The sequence below is a fragment of the Hipposideros armiger genome, unplaced genomic scaffold, assembly GCF_001890085.2.
Source record: "Hipposideros armiger isolate ML-2016 unplaced genomic scaffold, ASM189008v1 scaffold_46, whole genome shotgun sequence".
In the NCBI taxonomy this organism is placed as follows: domain Eukaryota; kingdom Metazoa; phylum Chordata; class Mammalia; order Chiroptera; family Hipposideridae; genus Hipposideros; species Hipposideros armiger.
The window spans coordinates 1569592-1591121 of record NW_017731396.1 but is presented as its reverse complement, the minus strand read 5'-3'; the positions used below and the strand labels follow the sequence as shown (position 1 = coordinate 1591121).

Below are 21530 nucleotides of genomic sequence, written 5' to 3'. Positions count from 1 at the left end.
TCCCAGCGTGGGCACTGGCCTAAGAGGCAGCTGTGTTTCAGACCCTAGTCCTTTGTAAGCCCTTCCTTTCTGGCGGAATTACTGTACCCCCATACTGGCAAAGGAGAGAAGCAGCAGTATCAACGCAGGACAGCATGGGGCAATCCCTGAAGACCAGCACTGAGGAAGATTCAGAGCTTTTAGAAGGCTGTGACCGCAGCGCTGGGGCCTGTTAGAAAAGCTGGGGGCCGAGGCTCCTAAGGCCCTCCTAAGGAGGGCCACTTAGCTCCCTTAGCAGACTCCCTGGGCATCCTGCTATATGTCGCTGGGTGGCTGTTTATATCTCCCCTGCCCCCATCTCTCCCCATTTATATCACTTTATGTTTCTCCCTCCCTCTACTCTCTGGCCTGCTTTCTTCCTCCCTCCTTCCTTCACATCCCTTAAAAAAATTTTTTTTAATGAAATAGAGATTCCCGGGAACATTTTTTTCACTCAAAGTTTGCTTCTAGTTGACATTAGTAGGGTCTTTCCTCAAAGGGGCTTGCTTTTCCCAAAGTTAGACATGTAACTTCAATTTTAAATTCCTTTGGGGAGAATTCTTTGTAGTAGAATATAGGAATTCCCTGTAGCTCTTAACAAAGTGCCCTGTAGATAATAAGCACCAAAAAATGGATCAAAATTCTTCTACTTCCCCATTATTCCAGAGACTTTACAAAGTATGTAGGGGAAACATTTTTTTAATCTAGCAAAAATAGTGAGCTTGGACTAAATGTGAATAGTACAATATGAATAGAGAATGGGATGTGTTAAGTGGGCTAAGCATTTGCTTTTAGGTGGAGATGTATAAGAAAAAATCTAGAATTGAATCTAAATGTAATTTTTATTTAAAAAAATAATTACTTTATGAGGAGAATACACTTCAGTTCCTTTTCTGCTTCTTGAGTCTGAAAGGCGGCTTTGGCAGTTTGGAGTTTGTCAGAGGTGAGTTTGTGCTAGCCTCCGTGCATGCGTCAGCGTGGAGCTGGCCGCGCCCTTCTCCTGGAGTGACTGATGCTCTGGTTCAGTTTGTGAGCAGATAGAGGCACATCTGCTGGGCGAAAGGGGCTGGAGGATGGCTGAGGTCTTGGACAGAAGGGAATGACATCACTTAGTAATAGTCATGAAGGGTCTTAAAAATTATCCTGGAATGAAAGTGTCTCATTTCATGGTAGATTCAAGGGATTGGGTAGTTTAGTATCTCTGTAAGTTCTCATGTTTTTATAAATGAATTTTTTAAACCTCTATGAAAATGTGGCATATTTAAATGCCATTGTCTCATTTTTGCATTTTAGGAGAAGCAAAATAAAAGCTAGTGGGACAGTGCTCCATGACGATCACTTTGGCAGTTGACTGCCAAAACGTTGACCCTCGGCGTATACATGGCAGGCACTCAACATGATTGTTTCAGTTAGATTTCTGATCAAATAATGATGGGTATAATAACCAAGTGCAGTGAAACAAGATTAGGAGGTGTGTGGCTATTCCAAAGGAGGAGACAAATTAACTTTTTGTTTGAAGTATGCGATGCATACGAAAGAGTTGACGGATATACACCAAAAGCTAACAATGGTCATTTGAATGCTTAATCAGTTTTGATTATTTAATAATGCCTGTTAGGAATATTTTAGATCTCTTAAATTTTTATAACTGTGTGTCTGTTGTGGATTGGGTATTTCTGGGGGTAGTGCTTTTTTTCTGGATACTTATACTGGGGCGTACAGGTAGAAATTAGAAGACAAACACTTCAACAAGACATTTTGCTGTGCAGACAAAGGATTGAAAGTCAGGCCTGCTCCGAATTGTACTTTTATAAAATTACATACGTTCATCTCAACCATTTGTAGGTATTTAAAAGAAAATCTTTCATTTATTTTTTGCGTAATGTAACCAACTGTTCATCTAGAAAAACTGGAAACTACGAACAGGTAGGGGAACAGGTCCTGTCCCCTCGTCAGCATCTCATCAGTGGAGCCACCTGCCAGCACCTTAACTTAGGTCCTCTCCGTTTACATTAATGGACACACTTAGGCTGAGTGTATTAACCGGTGATATGGTTTGACCAGTGTTCCAGTGAGCAGTTCTGTAAACAGATGTAAACAATGAATTTTCAGTGTTGCAATTGTGTCTTGACGCAGATTTATATCTAGATTTTACTTCCTGAAAATATTTTTAAACTAAATTTTGTGGTTAACTCATCAGGATACAGTATTGTAAAAGTTATCATGGGCTTTGAGAGGGAAAAACCGGCTTACGTTTAGCAGAGACTAACCAGTTCTCAAGGGTGTGGCCGTCCCCTCTGTTGTATGGGTTGCCAGGCACTTGGAACAAACCACCTCCCCCCTCAGTTCCCAGTCCTGTTGGTTTGTCCACAGGGGACTGATAACCTGAACTCCAGTTAAGTTCTTCGTAGTCGCCAACTCAGGTTTTATATGTAAGGTTTTCAGACTTTAGATATTTTTTCCCTGAAAATTCATGAGAAGAACCCTAGAAATTAAAATAATTATAAAATAGAACAGGCGAGGTGCTTGTTTAAGTTTCAGAGGTATTTAGTTAGTCTGTGAAATCATTTTGTTTATGCCACAAGACCTTTTGAGGTTATAAAGAGCGTACAGAAATTTAATGCTTTCTTAATCTGAATTTACTAAAGTTTGTTTCTAGTATTTGGAATTACCCAGCCAAAGCCACTAAAAGCGCTTTTTAGAGACGTTCAAAGCTCCCTTCACATGTGCTTGTTGCCCTTCTCCCATCCGCCTGACGTTTGGAGGAGCTGAGAGCCCGCGCCTCAGGCCAGCGAAGGCTGCGTTGGGACCAGGCATTCCAGGAATTTATACTGGGATCTGCAGCACCGAGTATCCAGAACTTTTCCATTGTTTCTGTTGGAAGCAGAGCCTAGAGTCCTTTTTTTAATACCACGAACAACTTAAAACTGGAGCGGTTTTATTTTTATAATTTGTCTCCAGGTCACAGACAGCTCTTGGTGAGTTTAGGTACAAAAAAAAAAAAGAAAAAGATTTGAAATTATGCCCAAGAAGCTTAACAGAATTTTTTTTACTATCAAGTACATTTCAGAGTTATTTTATGTGTAAAAGAAATCTGTAGAAAATGTATAGTGTATTACTTTCATAAAAACCAACTGTTACAGCGTCTTACTGCTTCAGATTTCTTTTTGACACACTGGAGACTGATGGCCTAAGGCACCAGATGGCTTGTTGAACCACTGATCTCACCCTGGCCAGTGTGAGGGCCACTCTGATCACCTGATAAACATATCATATCCATCCCCCTGGGCTGTTCTCATCAGTCCAGCTGCCCCACATTTCCCGATTGTCCTGTCAGTGGCTTCTGATGACTTCTGAAGACCCAAGCTGTGATCTCCTTTTTTTAAAGTATACTAATTAAGATATTCAGATGGATTGTTCCTTCCTTGTGGAAAACATGTTATCTATCCCTTTCCAGCTTCTCTGCTCATCCCGCCAACGCTGAAGATTAAGCCACCAGCAGATATAAACAGAGCCCAGCTCTAGCTCTGACCACCCTGACCAGCTCACACGTACCATCACCTGGCCACTCTTTAAGCTGACAACTTTGTATAATATTTCCCATTGAGTCCCCTTCCTTACTCCCGGATCTGTTGGAGAGCTTGGGTTTTTCTTTTAGTAATCCTATAAAAAGTTGTTGAGCATGAACTTGATGCTTTTGCCCCAGGTGAGCTTTTCTTGCTTTCGGAGCTCTGACTTACCTCCCTAACCCAGACGTCGCTGTGCTGCTATCAGTGCCATGCTGCCTGCTGTCACAAAAATCACACCCTTGCTTTCAGAAATTCAGAGGGATGTATAAACGATGTTAAGTGTTTATGTTGATTTTCTCTCTCGCCTCAAATGCAGATGGCTCCGATAATTCTTTTTTTTAAGGGCGAAATTAGAAAGTGTCACTAACAGAGGTGCTAGAACACAATGAATAGAAGAATACATTGGATGGGAATAAAAAGTCCTAGTTTTGCTACAAACTTGCTGTGAGATTTAGGCGATTCATGTAATGAGACAGAGCTCCGAGCGCTGTGTTTGGGAAGCTGACTGAGACCATCCGTAAAGCTCCTTTTGCCCCAAATCTTAGCCGCCTTCTCTCTCTCACCTTTTGATGAACCCTTTAATTCAGTTATATTCCACATCTGTTCCGTTCTCTAAGATAGTACCCTCGCTTAGCTGAATACTTCGTAGAAGACTTTCTTTAACCTCGTATGGACGCATGCTTCAGGCTCCTATGAGGAACCGTCCAAGTTAGGGGTAGTAAGAAGAGGAAGATTTTACAAAAGAGTGGTCACAAGAAGAGGAGATTCTAGATGATAGTGTCATAAGGCTGGCAAGAGCAATTTTAAGAATGTAAGACCTATCAGACTGTCAAATGTGAAGGAGAAACTTGGGGCAAATAAAGGCTGAAGAAGCTTTGGATTTTGTGATGATGTGATCCAAGGTAACCGTGGGGAGTGGAGTTGCAGTGGGGGGGAGACGATGGAAGTCCAGTGCAGGGACCAAGGGCTGGGTGGAGTGGTGTGGTCCTGGTGGCCGCAGGCACCACCCACCCGATGGGGAGCTGGGCAGCCCGCGCCTTGAAGACGTCTCATGGTAGAACTGTGCAGCTCTCACGGATGGGGTCCCACCTGCTTTGGAATCAGCTGTGTGTCTGAGTAAGATGGTGAGCTCCCAAAGATCGGGTAACCCCGTTTCTGTGCACGGATACTGAATTCTGGGTTTATATTTGGGAATTGTGTGGCTCCCCAGTGAGGAGGCAGCGCACGCAGAGTTACATATGGTTCTAAATTTAATTTCTTTAAATCACCAAATGCATGAGCCTTCACTGGCATGATGAATTTTTAATGTAACTTGAGCCGGCCTTCTAGAATTTTACATTTGCATTTCCTCTGATGCCTGAACATTTTTAGGTGAAACACTATTCTCCCAAATTTCCTCGTGTTTGTCCACTTTATTAGAGACTAGAACATAGTCCAGAACTTACTCATGTGACGCTTGAGGCAGTTTGGGTCTTGCTCCTTGCATCCCAGGCACCAGCAGTATAATGCTTCATTGTCTTTACAGAGTGGTCATTATGGCCGTCAGGTTTCTCTGGATGGCAGCGATTTTCACTAGAAAATCCCGTTTTATTGATTCTGTTAATGGTGAATCATATTTGCTTAGATTGGGTTCTGTTGACTGATACTTGTTTCTGGCATAAGAGAAAATTGAAATGAAAAGAAATCTGCATCTCAGTTTGTTCCTTTTCTATAAATGCAGTGGAAGTCTTTATACCACTTTCATTTGCCCTTGAAACCAAGTGAAATAATGGATATAAAGTGCTTTGTAAAGAATAAGATATTCTCATTATGCCATTTTTGGTCTTAAGAAATAAATGTAGTAGAAAGAGCACTTTTAGTGTAAATCATCCTCGGGCTTTAATTCTGACTCTAGAGCTCGGGCAGATGACTTCACGTCTCTGGTCCTTGGGTGTCTGTGAAATGACAGGCATGGCTGGGACTTTGGGATCTTCTAGCAGAGTGGTTACTTAAGTGGCAAGAGCATCAGTTTTACAACATGGGCATGGCACAGGCCTGCGAGTAAGTATACCACACCCCATCCCCAACGAGAACACCAAGATTATTTATTTATTTATTTATTTACTTATTTACTTATTTTTGGGGGTGAAAACCTTGGTGCTAGACAACTGCTGTTTTCCTTCTGTTTCATTCAGTTTTCTTCATCTTTATGTGTGCATTTCTTTCCCTTATATGCATAGTTTTGTCCTGTCCTTCATTATGTGCTGTGTCATTTCCATTTCACTTTCCTTGTGTTTCATTCCTGTATCTTTCTTGTTTAGAGCAAGTGGAGCACGCAGCTGGCAGTAGCCTCTGTGTAGGACCCTTCAGGAACCTGATGGTAAGTGCACACGTGTACTTACCAGGCTCCCAGCGGCTCTGCGGGACCAGCTCTCGAGGCGCCTCCTGCCTCACAGATAGAAACTAACAAGTCCTCTCTCCCCTCTGTAAAAGTTGTCATTCAGGTTATTTTTACTTTTAGGTTTGTGTGTTTTTCCCTTAATTTGATTACATATGGAACAGAAACCAGGTATCGGGGGAAAATGTACTGATTTAAGGAAATGTAGCAGGTTCCACCACCTGTTACTGCAGTATTTGGCTTTGTGAGTGACACCACGCATACCTAAGTGAGTCAGGACACCCAGCTTCTAATTTCTGCCCCATCACAGACTGAGTAATCCCTGCGGGTCCCTGACCCTCAGTTTCTCTTGCAAAATAGCAGGTAGGACAGGTGATTTCCGACAGCTGTTTCACCTCTCATCTGTGGTTCTGGTGGGAAGTAGCATGAGCGTTAGATGGTTCTGATAAAGATTGAGAAAATCGTATGTATCCGATAATCTCAGTTCCGTGAATGAATAATAATTAGATGCATGAGAGACGATGTATTTTCATCATTAACTAAGTCTATCAGTGTTTACCCAAAGGCACTTTGGAGGTAAATTTAATTGTTCTAGTCCTTCGTTTTTTAATAAATATATAGACTGCAGAGCCCCGTGTCTTTAGTGGCCCATATTACATTGGTTTATCCCCGTGGTTCTTAATCTGGGATGTGCCTTCCCCCCACACCCCAATCCGAGCATTGGGCCACGTCTGGAGACCTGTGCTTGTCACAGCTAGAAGGGCGGCGGTGTTACTACTCCTGGGACCTAGTCGGGGGAGGTCAGGAATGCTGCTGAACGTCCTCCGATGCGTCAGACGGCCCCACGACAGCATGACCTGACCCCCGGTGTCACTCGTGCAGCGGCGGAGATGTCCTGGCGTCCGGCCTGTAGCCCCCTGAATAGGATGCACATGTCCCTACCCAAGGGGCTTGTCTCACAGGGAATCAGGGCTTCCTGGTTATGGTTCTGAAAGGGGGCAGCAGCCACGGGCGGGGCGTGGAGGGGCACTTCTCCCTGGTTGGGTTTGGTGAGTCCAAAAATAGACCTTTGACATCCAGTGTCAGCTAGGTGTTCCTTTTAGGCAGGGAATAAAACTTCAAATAGCACTTATACCATTTAGTAGTTACGTGATATCATTCTGAGTCCATATTAATGAGTGATATTATTAAAGTTGTCCTCTGCTTTATTATAACATAAGTCTAGAAATCTCATACTCGGTTTATGTATAGGCCAACTTGAGAGGTTGTAGAAAATTTGAATTGCTTTTGCAAGGGATTGTATTGACATTTGTATTTCTGTTCAATTTTACAGTGTGATTTTTAAAAAATGTATGTAAGGTTTATGCATAAGAGACAAGGTTTAGACCATATCTCCATTTTTATGTTTTTTGAAAGCTCATACCTGTACAAAATAAAAAGTAAGAGGTCAGTTAGGAAAGGGTCATACTGCTTGGCCTGTTAAGGGTATGTGAGGAGCTGATGTCCTGTGACGTGTCTTCATCCAGGGAAAACCTTTTCTGAATGTAACTTGAATTAAGCGTCTGCAGGCAGCAGGAGCCCCATTACACGGATCTCAGGAGCTGGGAGCTGCACAACTAGAGCGGTTACACTAGTCGCCAGTCACTGGTGTAATCTGATAGGGACTGGGCGCCACACGGGAGGGCTTGTGTCATGGTGAGGATAAGAAAACTGGTTGAAAGGATTAGACTCCAAATTCCCTTAAGCATAACTGGATTCCTCAGGAACCTGTGTCATCATCAGATTGGGGCTGAGTGTGCCGGTAACAGAGGGAGAAAGAGGAGGTGATTTCTTGCAGCGTGACATGACGTGACGTGCCGTGTTTGCATGGCCTTGCAGAGGGTTTGGTTCATAATCCCTCCACCTGGAGACATGAATGGGACCTCTGCTCTCTCTGCACTAGGATTTGACTCCGGGAAGTCATGCCTGTGTCCCAGGTTCCATTTCAGCTGCCTTTGGAAATGAACGGACTGATATGAAACATATCCTGAGTGAACTTGTACATAGCTGCAGAAAACTTCTGTTTTCTTATAAGCTGAAGATTTAGGGATTTAAAATGGTATTTTGGAATTTGTTTTTTAAGACTGACATTAAATGGCTAATTATTTTATACCTTTTCTCTTGTATCTCTGAAATATTTATCAGAGTCTAATGGTGTTTTGGGGGATTAATATTTGCTTTGTTGTAATTGATGTTTCTGTTTTTAATCATCATGATCTTTGCAAGGATGATATTGTATGTCTCTGACCCCGATTTTCATGTTATCTATGTTGTAGTTAATTATGCTGCTCTGTAGTGATTCTCTGTTAGGGAGAATATCATTTCCCAGAAGCCACGCGTGGTTCCTAGTTTATAATTTACCAATTCAGAGATAAAGGTGACAAGAGGCTTACTCCGAAAGAGAAAGGGCAGCTCTGGGGACTTTTGAGGCCTGGTTGAGGAGAACATTGCAGAAAGAGAAGGAAACTGTTTGGGGAAGGTGAATAGGAACTTACTCTGAACCTGAAAAGCGAAAGCTACCAGGCATGGGAAACTTAGAATTTAACAAATGGCAAGGGAGGGCCACACATTCTGGTTGCATCCCAGAGCCTGAGCTCCTGCGCCTTCGGTGGTAGAAACTTCTGTAGGAAATTGTTTGTCCTTACTGAATATCTTGGTGACTTGAGCTTAACTGTTCCGGCTTGTCAGAAATGTGCTCATTTTTATCTTATCTTCTGAACTGTGGATCACTTGGAATGCAGTTAGTGTTTCCTGAATTCCATCCTCCGAATTGTTAATGAAATATTGAATTCTTCTGGACCTGGAGTCGTGTCCCTTAGGACCCTTGGAGTGCCGTGTCGGCTGCCGGTGAATTATTCATCATCACTCTGCATTCGCTGTTCGAGCCATTGTGCACGTGTGTCCCTTGCCGTGCAGCACAATCTCTGCTTCTGTTGTGTTATCTGACAATTAAGGACATTGAGTCTTAACTGAAAGGGCCCTCCCTAAGTTACACCATGTTGTTTCTGGCTGATGTGCTCCTTACAAATAAGCAGACTTTTCTGCCAGTCCCTCCTATGTGTGTATTGAAACTCGCTGCTGTTATCTATTTCCCTTTGACACCAATATTGTTAACTTTATAGAATATATTATCTAGTAGTTTGATAGCTATTATAACTACGAGGAAACTAATGCCCAGGATTCTTAGAAATACCGGATTAGTGGGTTTCCTTTTTTTCTCGGACATGACTTAAAAGTATTCATATTCATCATCTATTCCTTTCTTCAGGAATCTGAACTGATAGTTGCCTAGAAATAGACAGTTGGCTGTGATTGGATTAGTAACTCACTTTCAAGAATGCAGGATAATAGTGAGTGAGTGAATGAATGAATGAATGAATGAATAAATGCATACTGTGTTTCAGGGAAGAAAAAATCCCAGGAAAATAAAAACAAAGGAAACAAAACTGAAGACATACAGCTGAAGACAAGTGAGCCAGATTCCACTTCTGCCAACATGAGAGATTCCGCGGAAGGTAAGCTCGGGCGCTGGGCTTGCATGATGCAGGTTATGTGTCACCAGGTACTTCAGTTTTGTGTGTCCTTGAAATGCCCTTCTGAGAACCATCCAAGAACTATGAAGGGTTAAGCAGCAAAAGGGCCATCTATATTTAATAGGACGAACTGAGCCTTCCACATCAAACCTCCCCTTGAAAAAATTATTAAAGACCGTCCTTGTTTAAAATGGAAAGCATTCCCTGGTAAAAATAAAGAGAAACATCCTATATGATTGCATTTATAAATTATAAAGTTCAAAGCCATCAAAACAAATCTATGGGGATAGAAGTCAGGCTGGCAGGGACCTGAGGCGGTTTCCGGGGTGTAGTACTAGTCCATCACTGATCTGCGGGGTGGCCATGTCGGTGTATTTACTTTGTAAACATTTTCTCTTGCTCTATGCTTATGATTTATACACTTTAGGTATGTTTTGTACTTCAGTTAAAAATTACTTCTCTAAACACCTTTGATTTTAGATATCAGAATGAAAAATGTAAGAATGTAAAGTGGTGTTTTTTGTTAAAATTTAAATTCCTGTTTTAGCTCTTCGTGTTTTCTTCCCACAAAACCTTGTTCTTTATAGTGCCTTCTGAGGATTAATACTCTAGGTCCTCCATGATATAAGAATTGACAGTTAATCAGAAGGCAGACTGCTGGGTGCTCATCACATTGAGCCACCCTGTCGAGACTGGCACTCTGAGAAGGGAGGGAGCTGTGTCTTGATTTGTTATGCGTCCAGTTGATGCAGAGACCGGAGCTTGCTCGAGTTGTTTATAGTGACCCAAAGAGGCGAACTTCAAAATGTAGGCTTGTGACTCTTTCAAGAAACAATTGTAGGGGAAAAAAGACCAACAAAGTATTTGGGATGCCTTTTGGGTATTTTATTAATAACACTGTTTGTGGTGATGGCATTCATAAAGGATTGTAATTTCCTGTGGCATTGTATGAAGCAAGAACAGACAAGTTTATTTCCCAGAGCCTTATGAAAAGCAACTTGAGTTCAGCCTGTCCGTAGCAGGTCTGTTAGGACATTTGTTTGAACAACAACAAAAATACTAACGAGCCTCACTGCCTTTAGTGGCAGAATTAGAAAAGAAAATTCAGCAGCACTTCTCCCCTTCAAAAATTCAGGACAGTTACTTTCCTGATGTGACATCAGGTTCCATGAAAAAAGACACATAATAGTTACTTGTTTGTGGAATAGTAGGTCAGATGCAATTGGTTCTATACAGTGTCTGCGTGTCCTTAGCAAGTGGTCTATATCCTGAGCCAACAGTCAAGACCCTTCCATGTGTTCCCCAAACCTTCCTTTATGTTTAAAATTCAACAGACCTTAGGGACTGTGTGGACACACTTTGATGTGGGTCCTAATGGGTAATAGAGCTGTGCGTGTTTTGGTTCATATTACTTTGGACAGTTTTAAATCTGGAATTATTTACCAGTCGTAGGGAAGGAAAAATGTTGGTTTTGTGTTTTATTTTCATGAAAAGAAACCACAGATTTTGGCTAAAAATGAACACTATAAAGAACTTTCTGAGCCTTAGAGATGCTATTTTCATTGTCTCATTTCAACTTTTTTTTAGCAACATGCTGGGTCTTTGTTGAAAGTGTATTTGAAAAGGGAGTTAGCTCCTGATTTGAAATACATTACCGACATCGAATGACTGGTTTCCCAGTTTGTGGAACACTCACGGAATTTATGAAATTTGTCTGGGGGGGAGAGAGAGAGGGCTGTCTTTTATTTAAAGGCAGAAGCATCATTGCTAGTAAACGTAGCAGCAGATGAGTAAAAGTAAGACTGACATTGCCGGGGAACAGCAGGATGGCCACGACAGAATCATCGCGCTCGTGTCAGTACCTTGCATTTGCAGGGCTTGGGACGGTGGCCTTTCCGCCCCCCTCCCCCCTGCCCTGTATGTGGGCAGTCACCAGCTCTGTGACAGTCCCCTTCTCTGTTGACAGTCTGGCCGCTTTTTTCTGCCTCTGCTGCTGCTTTGCATTTCCATCTCTTAGTGTAGGCAGCCATCATCTCCCTTCTGATAGCACTGTGTCAGTGTGGGTCTTGTGCCTCCAGTAATGTCCCCTTCCCAGTCCCTTAACCCACATCGCAGCCAAATCTCCCAGATGGCACTCTTCTGCTTTAAAGCACCTTAACGGAGCCCTACGGCCCCCAGGTAAGTCCCAGCTAATTCACAGTGTGCACGTTTTGATTCCTCTTGTTACTTGACCTTTGGTCCTTATTACTTTTCTGTCCTTGACCTTCAGGACCAGCCTGCTCGGTACTTTATCTAAGAAGCTACATTAGATGTTCCTCTTGTGTGTTTTTGTGGCAACACATACTTCCACAAGCATAATCATTAATTTATTAGAGTAGTGTTGCCTGCTTGCTTGTATGTAACTCTTGTTAAGGTGACGCACTGTGAGGATAAGGATCTTGACAATCTTGTTCCCCTAGTACTGGCATGTAGTAAATATTTGTCCAACGCAGGGGGAAGAGCCACTTAACAGCCAGCAGAAGTCACGGTGGCTCTGCCCCTTCTACAGAGCCTTTAACTCCTCAAGTGTGTCCAGTAAACGGGGACTAATTCAACAGAGACTCGGTGGTACTGTAGAGAAAGCAGTGTCGTGGACCTTCTCTGTCAGCATTCAGTGTGCTGTAGTAACTCCTGTCTCCAAGTCCCCTGCTATCCCTATGTTTTCTTCAACCATGACCCCATTTCTCTGCTTTCCTTTAACTTGGAAGAGCTGCTTATAGCCTCCCTGTCTCACCCTCCTCCTCCCATTCGCTGAGGAACTCCATTAGGCATTTGTCCCCACACTGCACTAAAACTTGTCACAGTCGCCACACCTCCACCTTGGTAAATGGAGTGTTCAGTTCTCAGTCCTCATCTCACCCGACCCATCAGCAGTCCTAGGCAAAGCTGATCGCTCCCTCCTTGCAGCTTTCTGTACTTAGCCTGAGGGCCACCGCACTCTTGGCTCTGCAGATACCTCACTGGCCATTCCTCTGACCTCCACATACTGGGGTCATCAGGGGACTGTCTTCCTGACTCTGTTCTGTCTGCATTCACTCTCTAGGTGACCTTGTCCAGTCCCATGCTCCAAATTGCCATTTCTAGTCTGAGGACTTGTGCTTTCTAGGCTCAGCCTCTTTGTTGAACTTGAGTCATTTATAACTAACTACTTAACACCTTGGATATCTGTTGGGTACCTCCAAGTCAAGCACATCCAAAGTAAACTCGATTTCCTCCAGCACGCACCCGCACACAGACCAAACCTGCTCTTGCCTCAGCCTTCTACTGTTCGGTAAGGATTTGTGCAGTTGCTGTGAAACCTTCCTTGATATGTCTCTCACCATAGCCTGTCCACAAGCACATCTTGTCAGCTCATCTCCAGAGTCTATCCAGAGTCTGACCACTTGCCTCCACCTCCCCGTCCCCCCTGCCCTTCTCCTGGAGGACATTCCTCTTTTGTCTCCCTGCCTCCACCCTTGTCCACCTAGAGTTTTCTGTCTTCTCATAGCCACCCGAGTGATTCTCTGGAATATAAAAGTTATGTCATATTTGCCTGTGAGAACTCTCTGGTAGCTCCCTGTTTCTCTCAGTAAAGCTGCAGATTCCTGTGTGCGTTGGTTCCCTGTGGCTGCCTATCTGATCTCATCTCCTCCCCTCTCTTCCTCCAGTCCCGCCCCTACCCACAGCCTTGGCAGCTTCCTGTGCGCTTCCTTGAACACATCTGGCAGGTTCTTGACTCAGAGCTTATGCATCTGCTGTTTCCTCTACCCAGAGGGCTTTCTTCCCCCAGAGGTTTGCATGACTCGCTTTCTTTAGGTCTCTGCTCAGCTGTCACCCTGCTAGTGAGTCCTCCCCTGACCACCTGTCTGCTGTCGCCCTCCCATGGGGCCAGGCTGGGTTTCTTTTGGGCCTAGACACTCAGAAGGGACTTCAGATTGCTGTTCCTTCTTGGGGTGCTCCTGAGCTCTTAATAATTTGATCAGGTTTAGAAGAGATGATCTCCGAAGTTTCTTTTACTTGAAAACATTTTGATCACATGGTTCTGGAAAAGGTTCCAGCTTCTAAATACATAGTTGTAGTTAAGAAGGAGGGAGAGGAGCATCTCATTCAAGGCAGACTACTAAGAATCAAACCTGGGAATATGGTTAGCAATTTCCTTGTTTCAGTTTGGGATCATGAGAAATTGGAATTCACAACCAGTCTTCAGAAATTCAGTATCAGCTACTCCAACACAGTTTTAATAAGCACTAGAGTTTCTGTAAACAGATGTGTTTATAGATAGATGTGTGACCACACACACCAAAGAATCTAAGCCCATGTGACTTTTTGTTCACGTTAAGTCTCCTCACTGCCCGGCGTGTTGCCTGGTACAGAGCTGGTGCCCTAAATATTTGCTGAATGAATGAAGGAGTGAATAAATGAATGGAGAAATGGATTCAAACCCAGTACAGCTTTATAAATGAGAATGTGGAACTATTTGTTAATCATGACCTCCCTTACACATTTTAAGTGGTAAGAGAAACAACTTGAATAAATAAGAATTGATCATGAAGTGGCAGTTTGGGCATCACCTCCATGCTTCCTGTGCTTTATAGGTTCCAAAGAAGAGGACGAGAAGCCTTCAGCTTCAGCAGCTGAGCAGACAGCCATCCCTCAGGAGGCGGTCAGTCAGGATGTGCTCCCCGAACTAGGAGCCCCTCCCCCAGCCTGCGAGCCACAGACAGAGCCGGACAAGAAGCTGGAAGCAACACACTGTGAGGCGAATGACTTGGAGGAGGAGGAGGAGGAGGAAGAAGAGGAGGAGTTGGAAGAGGAGGAGGAGGGGGAGGAGGAGTTGGAAGAGGAGGGAGAAGAAGAAGCTGCCATGCCAAATGAAAGCTCGGTGACGGAGCCAGAAATACGGTGTGATGAGAAGCTAGAAGATTTATTAGAAGAACCAAAAAGGGCTTCAAAAGAAACTCTCGAAGACTCTCCAGAGGTTACACCTATTATTAAGATTCGCAGAACTAAAGATGAGGCCAATGGAGATGTATTTGAAACATTTATGTTTCCATGCCAGCATTGTGAGAGGAAGTTTACAACCAAACAGGGGCTTGAACGGCACATGCACATACACATATCTACAGTCAACCACGCTTTCAAATGCAAGTACTGCGGGAAAGCGTTCGGCACGCAGATTAACCGGAGGCGGCACGAGCGGCGCCACGAGGCGGGGCTGAAGCGGAGACCCAGCCTAACACTACAGCCGCCAGGAGAGCCAGCGGACCCCAGAGTCTCTGGCGACAGCGGTACTCCAAAAGGCAGCTCGAATGCTCCCGCTCTTGGGCAGGACTGTCTGACCTTGAATTCAGAGAAAGCTTCCCAGGAAACGGTCACTTCTTCTGTTGTAGAAGAGAATGGAGAAGTTAAAGAGCTTCATCCGTGCAAATATTGTAAAAAGGTTTTTGGAACTCATACGAACATGAGACGGCATCAGCGTCGAGTTCACGAGCGTCACCTGATTCCCAAAGGTGTGCGGCGGAAAGGTGGCCTCCTGGGAGAGCCACAGCCTCCAGCCGAGCAGGCCCCGCCCGCCCAGAACGTCTACGTTCCCAGCACAGAGCCCGAGGAGGAGGGAGAGGTGGACGACGTGTACATCATGGACGTGTCTAGCAATATCTCTGAAAACTTAAATTACTACATTGATGGCAAAATTCAGACCAGCAGCAGCACTAGCAACTGTGACGTGATTGAGATGGAATCCAGCTCGGCCGACTTGTACGGTATCAATTGTCTGCTGACTCCCGTTACAGTGGAAATGCCTCAGACTGTAAAGACCACACAGGTCCCCGTAACAGAGGATCTTCCCAAAGAGCCCGCCAGCAGCACAAACAGTGAGTCCAAGAAACGGAGAACCTCTAGTCCCCCCGTGTTACCCAAAATTAAGGCCGAAGCAGAGCCTGACCCCATCACCCCCTCGTGCTCCCTAAGTCTGCCTCTTAGCATATCCACTACAGAGGCCGTGTCCTTCCACAAAGAGAAAAGTGTGTATTTGTCATCGAAGCTCAAACAGCTCCTTCAGACCCAGGATAAGCTCACTCCTGCCGCGGGGATTCCGACGCCCGAGATCCCCAAGTTAGGGCCTGTGTGTGTGTCCGCCCCCGCTTCCATGCTGCCCGTGACCTCAAGCAGGTTCAAGAGGCGGACCAGCTCTCCCCCCAGTTCTCCACAGCACAGTCCCGCCCTCCGGGACTTTGGGAAGCAAAGCGATGGTAAAGCAGTGTGGACTGAGGCGGTTCTAAGTTCCAAAAAGCCCAAGTTAGAAAGTCTTAGCAACTCTCCGGCGTGGAGTTCGTCCGGGAGGGACGAGAGAGACACCGTGAGCCCGCCGTGCTTTGATGATTACAAGGCACCCAAAGAGTGGGCCGCCAGCACCACGTTCAGCAATGTGTGCAACCAGCAGCCTCTGGACTTGTCCAGCGGTGTCAAGCAGAAGGCTGAGGGGACCGGCAAGACTCCGGTCCCGTGGGAATCCGTCTTAGACCTCAGCGTGCACAAAAAGCCTTGCAGTGACACCGAAGGCAAGGAATTCAAGGACAGTGCCTTGGCGCAGCCAGCCTGCAGCGCTGCAAAGAAGAGGAAACCAGCCACCTGCATGCTGCAAAAGGTTCTCCTTAACGACTACAGCGGTGTCGACGTGCCCACAGAAAGCCCGGCCGATGTGGCCAGGAGCCCAAGCCCTTGTAAACCCCTGCGTCCCCAGCCAGATGCTGCCCTCGGCGCTGACTCCAGTTCATCTGCCCCTGCCGCTGAGTCCCCACCTGAGGTTTCTCCTTCCTCCCCTGCCCTTCAGACGCCCTCCCTTCCCTCCGGGCAGCTGCCTCCTCTCCTGATCCCACCCCACCCCCCTTCCCCTCCGCCCTGTCCTCCTGTGCTGACTGTTGCCACACCGCCCCCTCCACTCCTTCCTACGGTGCCTCTCGCAGCCCCCTCTTCCGGCGCGTCTCCCCGTCCGTGTCCCTCCCCACTCTCAAATGCCACTGCCCAGTCCCCGCTTCCAGTTCTTTCCCCGACGGTGTCTCCCTCGCCATCACCCATTCCTTCTGTGGAGCCTCTTACGTCTGCGGCTTCGCCGGGACCTCCCACACTTTCTTCATCGTCTTCCTCCGCGTCATCTTCATCTTCATTCTCTTCTTCCTCTTCCTCCTCTTCCCCTTCACCCCCACCTCTCTCAGCAGTTTCGTCGGTGGTTTCCTCGGGGGATAATCTGGAAGCTTCCCTCCCCATGATATCTTTCAAACAGGAGGAGCTAGAGAATGAAGACCTGAGAGCCAGGGAAGAACCCCAGTCTGCAGTAGAACAGGATATTGTTCAGGAAACATTCAACAAAAACTTCGTCTGCAACGTCTGTGAATCCCCTTTCCTTTCCATTAAAGATCTAACCAAGCATTTATCTGTTCATGCTGAAGAATGGCCCTTCAAATGTGAATTTTGTGTGCAGCTTTTTAAGGCTAAAACTGATTTGTCAGAACATCGCTTTTTGCTTCACGGAGTTGGGAATATCTTCGTGTGTTCAGTTTGTAAGAAAGAATTTGCTTTTTTGTGCAATTTGCAGCAGCACCAGCGAGATCTCCATCCAGATACGGTGTGCACACACCACGAGTTTGAAAGTGGCACCCTGCGGCCGCAGAACTTCACAGATCCCAGCAAGGCCCACGTCCAGCACATGCACAGTTTGCCAGAAGACCCTTCAGAAACGTCGAAAGAGGAGGAGGAGGAGTTAAACGATTCCTCCGAAGAGCTTTACACGACCATCAAAATAATGGCTTCTGGAATAAAGACGAAAGATCCAGATGTTCGGTTGGGTCTCAATCAGCATTACCCAAGCTTTAAGCCACCACCCTTTCAGTACCATCACCGAAACCCCATGGGTATCGGGGCGACAGCCACAAACTTCACTACCCACAATATTCCGCAGACCTTTACTACCGCCATTCGTTGCACGAAGTGTGGAAAAGGTGTTGACAACATGCCTGAGTTACACAAACACATCCTGGCGTGCGCGTCCGCTAGTGACAAGAAGAGGTACACCCCGAAGAAAAACCCAGTGCCACTGAAGCAAACCGTGCAACCCAGAAACGGTGTGCTGGTTCTAGATAGCTCGGGGAAAAGCGCCTTCCGACGAATGGGACAACCCAAAAGACTGAACTTCAGTGTGGAGCTCAGCAAGATGGCCCCGAGTAAGCTCAAATTAAACGCATTGAAGAAGAAAAACCAGCTTGTCCAGAAAGCAATCCTTCAAAAAAACAAATCTGCAAAGCAGAAGGCCGACCTCAAAAATGCGTCAGAGGCTGCCTCGCACATCTGCCCGTACTGTAACAGAGAGTTCACCTACATCGGAAGCCTGAACAAACACGCCGCTTTCAGCTGTCCCAAAAAGCCGCTTTCTCCTTCCAAAAAAAAAGCTTCCCACTCCTCCAAGAAAGGCGGACACTCGTCACCTGCAGGGAGCGACAGAAACAGTAGCAGCAGCCACCGCAGACGGACCGCGGATGCGGAGATTAAAATGCAGAGCATGCCGGCACCCCTGGGCAAGACCCGAGCGCGCAGCTCAGGCCCCACGCAGGGCCCGCTGCCCTCCTCTACCTTCAGGTCCAAGCAGAATGTCAGATTCGCAGCTTCGGTTAAGTCTAAAAAACCAGGCTCCTCTTTAAGGAACTCGAGCCCGATAAGAGTGGCCAAAATCACTCAGGTCGAGGGGAAAAAACCCAGAGCTGTGGCCAAGAATCATTCTGCCCAGCTCTCCAGCAAGGCGTCCCGGAGCCTGCACGTGAGGGTGCAGAAAAGCAAAGCCGTCCTGCAAAGCAAAGCCGCTTTGGCCAGTAAGAAAAGAACAGACCGGTTCAATGTAAAATCTAGAGAACGGAGTGGGGGGCCGATCACCCGAAGCCTCCAGCTGGCAGCTGCTGCGGACCCGAGTGAAAACAGGAGGGAGGACAGCAGTGGCAAGCAGGAGCCAAAGGACGTCAGGTAAGCCTGTCTGTCCCAGGGCCAGAGGACTCAGAGCTCAAGAGCGTGGGGGCGGGAGAGACGGTTGGAAGAAAACACTGTGCTTGCCCAGTGGCTCGGTTTTTCTCTTTCCTGTGTAATTTTGACATACGCATTGAAAGGAAATGGCTGTTGCTTCAGTTGTGGGCATGTGAAGAAGGGTCACTGCTCTCTCTGCAGACACGGATACCTAGCTTTTATCTCAGACCCGGGACTGACAAAGTGCCATTTCTTGTAGGGCCAGTTGTGAATTGAATTGGCAACCAAGACAAGCTCTCAAAAGCACCCAATTTTGAAAAGATGGCATTCCCCTAAATTCCCTTCATATCTTGGGTAGTGTCTCAGTGTCACCTGTATTATTTCTGGATCATTTCTGCTGTTAAAATGGATTACTGAACTCATTAAAACCGCATTGCAGTCTTGTTTAATATTTCTGTGACTCAAGCATAGTTACAGTAACTGAGAATGCTTCCAGTATTCCATGCTTCTATTGTTTGTATTTTAAAACTTGCCTCATTGGTTAAAACAAAACCCACCATAATCAGTTTCAAGTGCCGTTATGTCCCCCCCGGCCCCTCCTATCTCCAGGCATAGGTTGATAAACAGGCCAGATCCCAACAGAGAGGACGCTGGGACAGGGCTTAGGCCCTGCAGTGACGCCAGACCCTGCGGCTCCTGCAGCCACATGTCGAAGCTCAGGGCGAGTCAGCCCGGCTTGTCAGTGCCTTCGTAGCCCCAGGAGTGATGTGAGAATGCCTCTCAGATTTGAAGCGACTTCACGGTTTTCTTCTGTGTCCTCCCGGTATTAAGAACTGTTCTGAGTGACACGTAAAAAGCGTAGGGCAATAGTTAAATTTGTTACATCGACTTCTCAAACTTTCTAAGTTACTTAAATAACCTGGATTGATAAACATTCTTAGAATTCCTGCTGTTTCCTAAATAATGCCTATGGTTATTCTTGTGAAATCCTCATCATCAGGTAGAATTTCTGCAAAGTACTTTAAAATCGTGTCCTTTCAGAGCGAGCTGCCTGACTCTAGGGTTTCTCGGCTGTAACTGTCATTGTCTGAAAATTCTCTGGTGTTTCAGGCAAACACAGTTAGCGTTACCTGGGGAGCAGGCTGCCATTGTGGGAAGGTCAGGAGGACTCAGGTGCTGTTAGCACTGCACAGCCGATGAGGTAGAATTCTGGGTGCGGGTGTGCCTTGAGTCATGGCTAAAGAAAGGCGGAGAGGAGACTCTTCAGCCCTGTGTGGACCCAGGAGCAGACTTTTGCAAAGCAACTGCAGAACTGGACTAGACAGTTAGTGGCTGTAGACCGCGTTCCGCACCTGCTCCCTGGCCGCAGCACATGTGTCTGTAGCACCTTGGAGCTTAGCCCTGGTGAAAATATGCACCTGCCTAGCAGCTGTTGGAGCTGCCTGCCTGTAGCAGGTTAACTGTACCTGTTGGTACTCATCTGTGTTGCAGCTCCACAGCAGTAGGACGTTCTTGAACCGAGTCCTTTTCAAGGTTGAAGAACCAGAATGGGCCATGATTTTCATGGACTATACCGAAAACCATCTCCCGGGCGGTGGATGCTTTAGACTGTATTGTGTGTATCCCCTTTTGTCTCCAGTATTATCTGAAACAAACTCCCATTTTGTACTGGATCCCATTTTTACAGCTCAAGAGTAAAGTTGACATGAAAAATTAAGATAACTGTAAGGAAAAGTTCTCTGAGTAACTATAAATGTATGCAGTCTGTTCAGTAAGCCTCTTAACGCTTGCATCCACTGCTTTTGGAAGAACCCTTAAGGCTGCAGAGGACCAAAGTGCCTAATAAAATTCTGTCTCTTGTCTTTGCTCCTGTTCATTTTAATTCTTTTGCTTTGCTTGATAATTAACAGGGTTACCTTGCTGGAATGAAATTTGGCCTAAAAGCAAACACAGAAGCGTCAGATAAGAAAGCAGTTTTGTTCTAACTGGTAGATGGTAGCAGCAGGTAGCTGTCCCCTCTTTGTGTAGTCCCTGGAACGGTGCTGTGGACACATCAGAAGGACATGGGTCTTCCACACGGGTCCATAAATTTGTGAAGTATTTTTGGGAATTAGAAAACGAAGGACATCGTATTTGGATTATGTGGACACGAGAGTGGGCCTTTCTTCAGGGAGTTTGCTGGGGTCTTAGCACCGTGTAGTACGCATTTGGTGTAAAGCCGGGATTCCTGCACACAGGCCTGGGGAACGCTTGCTGTGTTACCCTGGTAAGGAGTCGTTTTAACCACAGCCTTCTTCCTTCTCAGTGTATTTCTACTTTAAATTTGATTCAGGGATGATCTCATGGCACATGGTAGAAGTACTCGCTTTCACTCTGTTTTCAGTGATTTAGCTTTGCTTCATTGTATATTCAGGGGCTTACCACAGAGCTGGCAGCACGTCCTTTCCCGTGTATTTCATTACAACAGCCTGTGATGAAGAGCTAGACCCCAGTACTCAGACATGTTTACATTTGAGGCCAGCTTAGGATTCCACAGTTTTTCAGGTATATGCTTGCAATCAGCCATGTGAATAAAGTTAAACGTTTTCAGAATTTTCCATTTAACAGAGGGCTCAGCAGAATTTGCCAGTTGGTCATTTCCTGGAGCACAAGCCATCATCCTATTCAGGGTGTAAAAAAGACATGTGCTCCAAGTCCTTTTCTTAGGACAAAGTGGCAAAGGACGGTGGGCATACCACCCATCTTTAGATTGTCCCATTATAGCCCCTAATCCAGTGTCCCCTATGTTGGGCTCACCTTCCACAGGGAGCAGTCGGAGCCCACCTGTGGCTTATTGGCCCGAATGGATTTAGACCTGTTGCTGAGGGCTCATGTCCACAGGCTATAAAAAAAGACAGGGAAAGAGAGATGTGCTCCACTCCCCTCTTCCCCGTCTTCGGTCTTTGTAAATCCCAAGGTGCTTTTACATTC

General features: G+C 45.9%; 1 protein-coding gene across 8 annotated transcripts in view; it reads left to right on the top strand.

Annotated features, from left to right (window-relative positions):
• PRDM2 (PR/SET domain 2) overlaps positions 1-21530 on the top strand; it is a 109847-nt gene that overhangs the window by 48150 nt on the left and 40167 nt on the right. For 6 of the 8 annotated variants that reach the window (XR_002123678.1, XM_019639758.1, XM_019639761.1 and 3 more), the window contains 2 exons: positions 9408-9518; positions 14150-18563. The exons of 1 other annotated variant lie outside the window; for it this stretch is intronic. Coding sequence is in view for 6 of the 7 variants with exons in the window: in XM_019639758.1 (XP_019495303.1) it covers positions 9408-9518; positions 14150-18563 (4525 nt within the window). In the remaining variant the exon portion in view is untranslated. Of the gene's footprint in view, positions 1-5887; positions 5947-9407; positions 9519-14149; positions 18564-21530 lie in introns of all 8 variants that reach the window. One more of the 8 variants, XM_019639762.1, reaches the window with a different exon arrangement.